This window comes from Arvicanthis niloticus, chromosome 7 (assembly GCF_011762505.2).
Source record: "Arvicanthis niloticus isolate mArvNil1 chromosome 7, mArvNil1.pat.X, whole genome shotgun sequence".
In the NCBI taxonomy this organism is placed as follows: domain Eukaryota; kingdom Metazoa; phylum Chordata; class Mammalia; order Rodentia; family Muridae; genus Arvicanthis; species Arvicanthis niloticus.
Window position 1 is genome coordinate 32,442,471 of NC_047664.1, and position 12,151 is coordinate 32,454,621.

The 12,151-nt window shown below is 47.6% G+C and overlaps 1 protein-coding gene across 7 annotated transcripts in view; it reads left to right on the forward strand.

The window, feature by feature from the left end:
* The window catches only part of Tns3 (tensin 3), a 237,110-nt gene that overhangs the window by 105,375 nt on the left and 119,584 nt on the right, over nt 1-12,151 (forward strand). For all 7 annotated transcript variants that reach the window (XR_013111758.1, XM_034508403.2, XM_076938142.1 and 4 more), the window contains one exon: nt 11,121-11,173. Coding sequence is in view for 2 of the 7 variants with exons in the window: in XM_076938145.1 (XP_076794260.1) it covers nt 11,121-11,173 (53 nt within the window). In the remaining 5 variants the exon portion in view is untranslated. The remainder of the gene's footprint in view (nt 1-11,120; nt 11,174-12,151) is intronic.

Sequence of the window (12,151 nt, forward strand, 5' to 3'; positions counted from 1 at the left end):
AGAACATAAAATCGCCCCTTCCCCCCTCAGAAGGGGACACTGTGACCAGAGCTGCTCTGCAGTGACTAGTGAATCTGCACTAGGACACCAGATGTAATGTGGGGTAAATGTATTTCAGGAGCCTAAATCCTGACGGGGGCATGCAAGTGAAATAACTCAGTATATAGCTCACGTTTAGTTATCACTTATGCTAATAAGTAGTACTATGTGCTTAGTTCTCTGCAAGTGCTGTTTTTAGCCTCTTGTAATTTTTCTTATTTAATCTTGCCAAAGCAGCTTTGTCTTTCCCTCACAGATGAAGGAACCGAGTCATACAGGGGGAGTGCTTTCAGCAGGCTGGTCAGTTAGTTAAGTAGGAGAGCTGGCTACAAACAGGCCTTTGGCTTCCATAGCTTGCCCCGTGTATCCTGTGTCTTGAGTCTGGGGAGGCAGAAGGCGGGTGTCTTAATTCTGAGTGCAGCTGGGGCTTTTGGAAAAGGCTGGCCCTGGTCCCTGCCTTTGCAAGGAAGGCAGAACAGCTGTGGTGTGGTGAGACACTGAGCCCGGACACCGAGCAACCCCACCCCCACTTGGGCTCAGTACCGTGGTCTGTGCCCCGTCATCAGCTGCGTAGCCAGCTTCCTGGTACGTTTGGCCAGTGTTGCTATTGTTCCTTCCCACAGAGCCATGCACACTGCCGGTGTCTGTGCTGGTTGGACTGTTGGGAACAGAGCAGAGGCCTGGTGACACAGGATGTGCTGTTTGCTGCCTGCTCAACCTTAGTTTTGCTGCCTGCTCAACCTTAGTCCAGATTTCCTCCCATGGCATTAAGCGGAACACTTATTGTCTTCTTCCTAATTATGTGGGGAAGATGTAGCTGTCCTGAGTCCTCATTGACCCTGGGAGAGAAGCTGCCATATCTGCCTTGGTTGGTGCCTCTTTGGTTAGTGCCACATAGAGGAACCAAGACCTATGTTCCAGGGTACTGCACTGAACGGGGAGGCAGTCTCCTAGGAGGACAGAGAATAGCACTGAGGCATCCTGAGTGAGGGTGGGGATCGTGCAGCCACCTCCCATCCCCCAGTAGGCACAGCATACTGACTTGAGGTGCCGTTCTGTTGAGCTGCGTGATGTTCGGTGCGGAAATGTGAAGGCAGTCCTCGTACCACTTAGAATGGCTAGGTAGCTGGACACATAGGGGTCTGTGTCTGTTTCCTCTTTCTTTCACAGGTCCTGGGTGTATAGTGTGCCTATGAGGGGCACTGGCCAAAGTTTGAGAGGCCTCTGGGAACCACATTCAATGTCTCTGCTATGTCAGCATGCAAGTGCGGTATGCAGAAGGAATTTACACAGTTAGGCTGAGTGCATTTGTAGCTGACTGGTGGAAAGTGCTTAATATATGTGAGGTTCTGGATTCTATACCCACATAGCCAGACAGGTTCTGGATTCTATACATAGGCAGGCAGGCAGGCAGGCAGGCAGGCAGGCAGGCAGGCAGGCAGACAGACAGACAGACAGGCAGACCCACACAGTTATTTCCATGTAGCTATAGTCAATGTAGTAAATGACTAAGGTAATTGAGAAGTTATAAACAAAATCCTGGCTTGTTAGGACAGGGAGACCAGGCACCTCTTTGTTGTGAAGATGTTATGTACTTGATGAGATGAGACCTCAAGAAGTCCTTGGAGTTAGCAGTGAAACTTGGGTTTCTTGGTTTAGAGCATACTAGGCTGTGCGCAGCATGTGCAAAGGCCCTGGGGTAGGAGAAGCAGAGTTACTGAGGTAGATGCACAGAATGACTGAGGACTACCATCAGGCAGGACAGCTTACTGGTACCTAGGTAGCCATGCTGAGTACCTGCTTTTTTACTCTGTGGCAACAGGGTGGTAACAGGAAATCTACCTGTGGAAGGTGCTGTGCTAGAAGTGTGCACAGTCATTAACTAGATAGACACAGTGGGGCTATCCCAGTGGATACTCCATCAGTCCACTGCTCCCTACCAAGATTCCTTTGAAGCTCCTGTTGCCCCCTTCCGGGAGGGTGCCTGCCCACTGAGCTTTTATCTAGGGCCCCTTTGTTTTCTGGGTCACTGATAAGAGTCCCCAGAGAAAGCCTTATTGGAGACAGCAGTCATGCATTTACTTATTTTGTGGCAGGTACCATTGGGAGGATGCAGCAGGCCATATTGCTTTAATACTTGGAAGGAAGGACTTTACTTGAGAAGATCGTCATCATTTAATAACCCATTTGATGGACAGGGAGCCTGAGGCACAAAGATGGAGAGGCACCTGTTCTGGGTCACACAGTTCCAGACACAGGCTCTGGCCCTATATCAGTTTTGTAGGAAAAGTTCTTCTCACTCCTTCTGTTGTTTCCTACCCTCTAGGCCTGGGTTTCTTGCTCCTTCAGCTAGAAATTGATGTAGTGCTTGTCCCAAGGGTGGTTGCTGCAGCCAGAGTCATAGGGAGTGAAGGATATCTGTTCCTGGTCATGTGTCCCAGATGACTCTGCAGTGATGATACCCAGAGTTGGATGCAACTCAGTCTGCCAGGGGGTGGCGTGGGTGAACAGCATGGTGAGATGCATGGCGGGGTTTGGGGGTCCTTTAAGCTCTGCTGCAGCCCTTGTGGCTACCTACCGGCCTGGCTGCTGCTTCATGTACAATGATAGGTGTTGTCTGAGCAGCGGTTTTTACAAAAGCTCATAGAATGCACAGATGTTCTAGTCATCTAAGACACGGCTCAGCTGACACCACAGCTCTGCTTGGATGGGAGTGTCCTTAGATGTGATGATGGTAATCCAGCCTCAGAGTCACAGAGGTGCCCCTCCCGTGGGATGGGTCTCAAGACCCAGGATACCTGGGATGGCAGAAAAACATACTATGTTTTCTTGTTGTAGATAGTTGTGAGGTTGACACGGTAATAGCAATTATAAAACAGGATAGTCACAGCATCAATATTCTGTACAAATTACGTGACTGTGGGGTCTCTTAAAATACCTTAGTGTGCCGTGCTCACCTTTCTTTGATGGTGAGGAGCCCGGCTGCCAGCTCATACTGTCTGACTGGCCCCTGACCCTGTGTAATGACGGGTGGCTTGTGTTTTCAGTGGAGGCGGGGAGCTGATGGCTATTGTACTCATCCTGGTGCAGAGGCCCTGCTACGGACTGCACACAGGCATGGGCCTTGAGTCAACTTGATTTTGCCATACCCTGAGCAGTGGTGTTTCAGGGAAGGGAGACTGCAGTGTTGGGCACATCGCAAAGCAGCATGAAGCTAGGGAAAGACAACAGTTGCATGGAGATATTATCATCAGGCAGGTGCTGGACATTTCTGTCTTTATTCCTTGAATGAAGCAGGCAAGTCTTTGTCCCATTCTGTGTATGAGCCCATTTGTACTCGTGCATATTCCTGCCTAGGGTCCTATAGCCGCTAGGTTGTGGGGGAGAAGGCGCATGATTACATTTGGGGCTGTCTGGTGTCAAATTCTGCTGCTGCTCCATGATTCTGATTTGACACAAACACTGTCATAGACAAAAGGAAAGCCAAATCCTTGTGCATCCAAAGGCATTCCTTTTGGGCAGAGGTATGTGTGAATCCTCAGACCTCACCTCTAAGAGGTGCATTGGTGAGCAGACCCTGCCTGCCCTGCCCTTCCTGGTGGATGGGATGCCCTGGCCAGCTTCAAGGTTTCCCTCAGAGTGACTGGTGCTCTGTCTGTCCTCGAGTCTTGGGTCTGCTGAGGCTACAGGATACTGGGTGAATATGTGTGCACCTCACATCCGTCCTTGTGTCCAGCTGGTGTCTGACATGATGTTTAGCTAGCAGTTCTTCTGAAGATAACTCTGGAAATGTTTTAGTAACAGTCCTGTGGGGCCTTTCCCATGGCCTTCTTATGCCTAGTACTTCCTCCTCCTGCAGCAGCAGCAGCAGCAGCAGCAGCAGCAACAGCAGCAGCAGCAGCAGCAGCAGCACCACCACCACCACCACCACCACCACCACCAGCACCAGCACCACCATCACCACCCAGGACCCTGTGTGCACATGCCTTTCTCTCTGTAGAAGGGATGTGTTTACCTCTCCCTAGGTCTACCAAATGTGAGACAGCTTAATCTGGCCTTTTTCCTCCTGGGAAAGGAGCCATGGTTCAAGCTTGCAGAGAAAGGTGTCTTTGTCATGGAGGATTTTCCACTGTGCCACACTGAGTAGCACTTGGGGTGCGGCAGGGTGAATGGTGAATGGGCATTCACCTCAGATGTTGTGCTACAGGATGCTACATTACACGTGTTACAAGTTAGGGACGGTACTGCAGGACATGGCAGTTCACACACTGCAGTGGCTAGCACACTAGGCGGTTATTCTGTGAACAGATGTTTTTTGTTTGGTTGGTTTTTTTCCTCCCAGGCTCTTCATGGATTTCTAACCCAAAATGACACAAAGACATAGCCTTGGGAGAGTGGTCTCACCTTACCCTGGGCTGCAGAGCCCCAGTGGACCCATATGGAGCCTGTGTCCCAGAAGGTGGTAGTTTATCCTGGAGCAGGATACCCTTCCATACCATCTGATATGTGTTGCCCTCACCTGCCTGACACACACAGAGCATGCAGACCCTGTGATCTGTCCACGCAGAGTCTCATGACCCGCAGGGTCACTGTGCTCTCTTTAGAGAGAGGACTGTGGGTCTATATAGTTATGGGTGAAAAGCCACCATTGCCCCATCTACTTTAAATGATACAAAATGATCATCTTTAGCAGAAAAAAATTAGCTTGAATTATTTAACAATTTAGAATTATTTTTTAAAGTGTGTGTGCATACAGGCATGAGTGTTATTATGTGTTATTATAGGTGTGTTATTATGCGTTGGTACCCATAAGAGGCCAGAGAGCACACCGGGTCCCCTGGAACTGGAGTTGAAGGCAGTTTTAAGCTGCCCGATGTCAATACTGAACTCAGATCCTAGAGAGCAGAAAGCACACTTAACGGCCGTGTTCTCTCTCCAGCACCCTAAATGATGACTGTGCTCAAATTAAATTCTTTACCATATCCTGCTTTGTATCTTATTGGTGGGTTTCTGGGTTAGCCTGGGCTCCAAGTGGTTTTTGCAATAGCTGTTGTTGCTTCATGAGAAGAGAGTGGTACAGAGTGGTTGGGCCAGGATGAGCACTGACGCCATGCAGGGTAGACTGCCATAAAGGACAGTGTAGCCAGAGCAGGCACGGGTCTAACCTTCCGCATGGATCCTGCCTGGCTTCCTCTACTCTTCCTGCTCTGTGGACAGTGAAGACTGTGATAAGAACCTGCCAATAAGGTGAGAGGAATGGGATGCAGACTGTGGTAAGGACTCTGCAGACCTGATGACACCTGCACGTTCCTCTTGGGGGAGATATGGTCATGGCCAGCAGTGGCTCATGATCAGTCTTCTTCAGGAAGTTTCTGGGGATGGAATGGCAGCCAGAGCAAGTGACCTCACCATGCATTTCTGCAGAAGTTTGACTGTAGCTTCCACGAATGGTTCTAGGCAGAGAACCCTCACATGCTGATGTGGAACACGGGGCTGGTGGTGTCTTTGAAAAGGTCTTGGTCTGGCCTCTGGGAGCTGCTGCATACTGAACATAGCTTGCCAGGCCTGGGCTGGGTTTCCAGCGGGATGCAAGGGGCCAGCACACACAGGACTGGAGCTTGGGGTATTGGAGGGCATTGAGTTCTGTCTGACCACAGATAATGGCCCAGAAGTACGTTAGGGCTAGATTGGTATTAGTTGGGGCCAGGCTGAGCCCCTCCTTCATGCCTCATTCCCTCAGATAGACATGATGGAAGATGTTCCTTTGTGCATTGTGGTGAGTCCCAGTGGGAGGCACTTCATGCAGCACCTCAGTTGCTGGACATTTTATGAAGTTGACATCTATGTAGCTCAACTCAGGGCTACCCACCAGCCCTGTGTTACTCATAAGCATGTAAGGGTTCTATTCACGGAAGCTGCAGTCAAACTCCTGGCTATAACTGTTCTGCAGAAATGCGTGGTGAGGTCACTTGCTCTGGCTGCCATCCCATCCCCCAGAAACTTTCTGAGGAAGACTGATCAGGAGCCACTGCTGGCGGTGACCAGATCTCCCACAAGAGGAGTATGCAGGTGACAGGCATCAAGTCTGCAGAGCCCCTGACCCCCAGGGACCAGGGTTAGGGGGGAAGGAATGGTACATTAAATAGTCTCTTCTATTGGCCCTGACCTTGGAAATTTTGTAGTTAGCAATTTAAAACAAATTGTCAGTAGATGTCATATGCAAGATATCAGATTGCACGCAGTTACTGTATCGTGTGATCAGCTTGTGTGGTATCAAGCTGGATCCATAGGTGCTGGAATCGGACAATCTGTCGCAGACATCACTCCAGTGTGAGCAGGTCCTGGATCCTCAGGGGCACTCATATTTAGAGATTAATCACGTTTTTTTCCAGCCTTTTTGTACTAGGGACGGTGACACTCCTACACATTTATTTTATTTTTGCAGGAGGGGGTGGTGGTGGTGGTAAGGGGTGGTCTCAGTATATAGTTGTTGGTTGGCCTATAACTCGTTCTGTATCCCAGGCTGACCTCAGCAGATCCTGCCTTAGCCTTGCCAGGGCTGAGATTCCAGGCCTGCCCATCGTGGCTGCCTCCCGTGCCAGCATCTAAGAGTCACACATTCTCCATGTGGGTATAAACTTAAATGAAGTTCAGCAGGAGAACCGAGTGGTTTGGCTAGTGAATCTCATGTTTTGTGTTTTGATACACTACAAGGCTGTGTGGTATGACTCTTGATAAAATGATAAGGATGATTTAATATTTGAAAACTATCAGACGCTTGAAGAAATTGGGTACAAAGGTGTTTTAGTCTGTTTTTGTTACCCTATATGACCGACATACACAGCTTGGGTAATTTCTATAGAACAAATACTTGTTTACTTTTTAAAGTTTGTTCTAAAAATACTTATTTTTTGTATATGTGTACATGTTTTACCTGCATGTATATATGTACATTGTGTGCATATCTGCTGCTGGTGCTGTCAGAGCTCATGGACCTGGAGTTACAGGTGGTTGTGAGCTGCCTTGTGGGTGCTGGGAATTGAGCCCAGGTCCTCTGTGAGAGCAACAAATACTCTTAACCACCGAGCCGTCTCTCCACCCTTGGAATGAGTTTTTATTTAGTTTAGTTCATGGTTGTATGAGTGGAGAGGTCCAGGCCAAAGGGCTGTTGACTTAGGGACTGGTTTTGAAAGGTCTCACTGAGATTCCACTCTAAACTTGGACGGTTGGAGTTCATTTGTAAGGTACTAACCGCCACTCTGGGGGACTGACAGACCTTCTTGCTGGTAAGGTCTCTGCAAAGTCTGCGGTGGCAGACGGTGTCACATGGCACGCAGAGAGCCTAAAGGAACAGTGAAGAGGTTCTTATGGCAGGCCCACTGCTGATGACAACGTTAGCCTGTTAATCTAGGAATGGCTTCATCACAAATGATCCCCCTCCTGACCGAACTTAAGCAAGGATTAAATCTCATCCCAAGCCTTGATGAGTCAGACCACAGCCTGGGTTTCAGCATGGCGTGTGTGCCTAAGTGAGCAGACGGGCCTGGGGACCTGGGTAAGTCACGTGTTAGAGACCAGAGCAGTTTCATCTAGCGTCCGTGAGCAACATAGGTCAACCTGAGACATTCTCCACTCAGAGGCCTGTTAAGAGTTTGATATATGGAACATTTTTTTTTTCTTTTTGCTATAAATCCAGTACTTTGTTGCAGTGAGCCCTTTCTGGTTGTTATAAGCAGATGCAAATCTGAGGTTCCATAATTTTAATCTTATACACACAGGGTTTCTGTGTTGATTTTTTTTTTTCTCCTCTGCCTTTTTGGGGAGCTTGCATCTGTATTCTGTTTGGCTCTGTGACTGCATTACAATGGAAGGAGTGAGACATTCAGCTTGTGTTTTAACTAAGATTCCTGGTCTTTTGTTAATAGTTGGAAGCTAGTGGCTCTATGTGGATGAATGAAACAGAATCCTCAAACCTGCCTTGTTATAGAAGAAATTGGTGCTTAGGATAGTGGCTAAGCCCATGCCTACAGCAGCTCCAGAGCCAGAGTCATAGTGTCCAGCCTTCATTCATGCCTTTATCGTGAAGTGATGAGGTGATGCCCCCAAACCTGGGGCCACACACTGTCCAGCAAGGTGGCAATGCCTTCCAGTGAGGTGGTGGTTACAATCACCAGATTACCTGGAAACATGACTAGACCCTGTCCTGATATCAGTGATTTTGATTATGAAGGTGGTGGGATGGTCCTGGTACCAGGTCCAGGTGATGTGGCCGGACCACAGCTACAAGGAAAGGTACAAGTTCTACCGAGTCCTCCATAGCCTCTTAGCCAGGTTTGCCTGTGATCAGCTGCACTTTGGTGGAGTTCTCGTTCCAGGTCTAAGAGCCTCAGATCCACCTTTGGTAGCTCCTTCCCTTCTCTGTCTTCCTGACGTCATCTCCTTTGGGACAAAAGTCAGGAACAACCCTTTGGGTGGTGGGGAGAAGTGTAGATGTCACACTTGAGACTGGCAGTGTCTCTAAGCTGGCTGCAGGCACAGTGGCTTTTTCCCTCCCTATTCAGATGTTATAGGTGTTCTTAGTAGAAAAAGAAACAAAACAGACAAAGCAAAAAAAGCAATACCCCCAGAAATATAAGAGGGAAGTGTCTGTGTTCTAGAAAGAACCTGCCATCCCAGGCTGCATCCAGCATTCCGTCTGCATCTGCAGAGATGTGGTTGTCTGTTGTGTGAGAGGTTCCTGTACCAGTGATCCTGATTTAGGATGATTGGACTTGAGCGCCCCCGCATGGTAGAAAAGTGATGAGCATTCAGTAGAAACCGTATTGATTTAGACTTGGATCTTTTCCTGAACTGGTGCTGTGTGGTGTGATCTCTTCAGTATCAGTGGGAGCCTGCTCTGCTCTGGTCAGCTGTATGATCACAAGGGACACGGTGACCTTTCTGTTATTGGTGCCCGGTTATTCTCCAGGTTAGAGGTGTGAAACCTGTTAAAAACTTTTAATTAATTTTTAGTGTGTGTGTGTGTATGTGTGTATGGCCATGTGTGTGTAGGCTGTGTACGTGCAGGTGATGCACAGAGGCCTGAAGAGGGTTTCAGAGTCCCTGGAGCTGGAGTTAAAGTGTGAACTGCTCAGGGCAGGTGCTGGGAACTGAACACAGGCTCTCCCGAATAACAGGAAGCTCTCCAGACTCCCGAGCCTTCTTTCTAAACCCCAAATTCAGTTTTATTTTGTTTTGCTTTGGTTTTTGGTATTTTCCACTTTTGGTGGGTTTCTCAGGGACACGCCCCACTGTGGGTGGAGGAGCATCTGTTCCTGTGTGGCTGGTGTGCTCCCGAGCTTCTGCAGGCCTCGTTGGCAGTCATAGATCCAGGGTGCATTTCTATTGCAGGGCATCCAAGGCGCCTGCAGGGTTGTGCAGTCTCCTAGGCACAGCTCTTTCTTGTCTCTGTTCACCCTTGGCAGTTATGTAGACAAGGTCTGCACGTCCCGTGCCACCAACTCTCTGTCATTGTCTTGGGATTTCTGCTGAGAATTGATGCATCCTGAATACTTGTCATATCCTCTCAAAGTGTCCTCTGAAATCAGGACTCAGCTTACATATCTGTAACACTTGTACAAAATCTTCTTAGAAGGTTCTGAGGGTTTTTTTTTTTTTTTTTTTTTTTTTTTTTTTTGTATTCTAGTAGATAAAAATTCTGCTCTGAGATCATCTGAGTCCCAATTTCAGTTCTTGCATGCTGAGGGACACCAGGATCTCCCTGGAGTCTCATAGACTTGAGGGTACAGGAATGAGTTGGACGGCCAGCAGGGAAGCACTGAAGGCAGGACTCCAGCTGCAAGTGGGCAGTAAAGGCTGCAATCATTTGGGACCAGAGAGAGTTCCAAGCTATGACACGGAGCATGCCAGTGACTCTCAAGGGCCCAGAGGGGGAACCTGGCTCTGCCATCTAACAAAGGAGAGGAACAGCCTCCCCAAGCCTAGGGAGAAGGAGCTGTGGAGTACAGACACTTGAATGCTCTCCATATCTGATATCCAACACAGGGTGCGGATTCTGGCCTCTGCCTGGGAGGCAGGGCTTTCCTTCCTATTTGGGGTTTCTGGCTTCCCAGAAGGCTTTGAGTTGGGATGATTTTGGGAAAACAGCTTTCTTGACCTATTTGTACCATTTATTTTCTGTCCCTACAATCACACCAAGTGGAGGAGAGTCCAGGTAGGAATTGGAATTAGGATTGCAGATGCTTCTGAGTGTTCATGGGGTGGAAGTTCATAGGATTCTGCCCCCTAAACAGACTCTCTGCCACTTAGTACAATATTATATTACCCAGTGGCATGGGACATGGGGCAGGAAGGATACTCTGGAGTGCCAGGGATGGCTAGGCTACTCCTCCTGAATATGTTGGCTTTGATATGACCTGTCTCTCAATGAGCCTCAACCTTTCTTCCCAAGTGTCTAGAGACATTTTACTCATAGTTTCCAGGTGACACGGTACATAGAGGTCAGAGAGCCTGATTGGGGGTAGTGCCCTGTGAACTATACCCTATAAACAACACTTGTAATACTCCTGTAGTAATGTGTATATGTAGTAACAAGTAAAGGGTTGGTGTGCAACACAACCCTTAATACCCACTGTGAACCGGAGTTAGAACCTGAGGCCCTTTCTCCCTGTTGGTAGACGTTTAGACTTAGCACCACTGAGAGCTGCTGCCATACATTTATGATTGGTCACCATGGCTCACATTAATGGGGGCAGGGGTGGGGCTCTGTTACCACATCAAAGTCTTCTGTATGTGCTGAGTTTGTAGCTGCCCAGCCCTGGAGAGAGGGTGGTCTCACCCTGTTGTCTTTCTATGAATTATGACATTGGGCAGCCTGAAGTCTTCTGATACTCTGTACACATTCTGGGATAAGGAGGATGAGAGTGACAGTGTTTGTTTGCCATCAATGATTAAGCTGTAGGATAGCCGTCCTTCTTCCTCCTGGTGGTAGTTGTGGCAGCATGGCTGAATGGTGGGTCCAAGTGCCATATGGGCTAGTATGGAAGGAAATCTCAAAAGGATTCATGTTTTGCTATTTGTAGGCTCCTGAGAGTTCCACAACATCTGCTGTTCTCCGTTGTGACAAGCCTTCAAGGTGAGTGAGTGTTTCTGTGGGAAAGAAGCTTATTCCTATGTCTGTGGCCATGGGTCAGAGTTCATATCCAGAAAGGAGACTAGGATATTCTATTATTTATTTTGTAGTAATCATAGTGATATTTTTTTTTGAGGCATGCCAGTGGTTGGTTGGACCCATAGCCTTGTACATGCTAGGCAAGTGCTATCTATGCTCATCGTAGCCTACCAGCAACTACTGATTTTAGAATTAATCATCAAAGTTAAAACAACTCACTTGTAACCATTTCTGAATTTATCCTGGACATGTAAGCCTACACTGTGGAATGGAAACATCTGTGATTGTCTTTTGGTAGATGGTAACACTGTTGCCATCATTGTATGACATTGTCCTTGTATGACATCAGTCGTGAGGAATGGGTTGGAACAGCTAACTGATTGCTGGCAGGGCAGGGGCCAGGAGAGGTGGCCTTCAGCTCAGTTTACATGCAGAACCTTTGGGAGGTGCCTCATTGTGGACTGAGATAATGTCAGAGGTCATGTTACTATTATTGTTGTTGTTATTATTATTTACTTGGTTTATTTTTAAAAATAATTAAAATTTTTATATTTGTATTTGAAGAATAGGATGGAAAAAATCTTTAAAAATGCTTAAACAAATCAACTGTAAAAAACAGATTTGTGGTGTTAGATACTAGGGGTTGTTTCTACTTTTAGATATGATAATGGTATTATAGATAATTTAATAGAATCTCAGAATCTATACTACTATGGTTTTCTTAGTATCTACCTACCTGTCTGTCTGTCTGTCTGTCTATCTATCTATCTATCTATCTATCTATCTATCTATCTATCTATCTATCTATCATTTGTTTAAGACAGGGTCTCAGTGGGCAGCTCTGGCTGGCTTAGAACTCCTGTGTAAGCTAGGCTAGGCAAGAATTCACAGAGATCTGCCTGCCTTTGTTTCCTGAGCACTGGGATTAAAGATACATGCCAT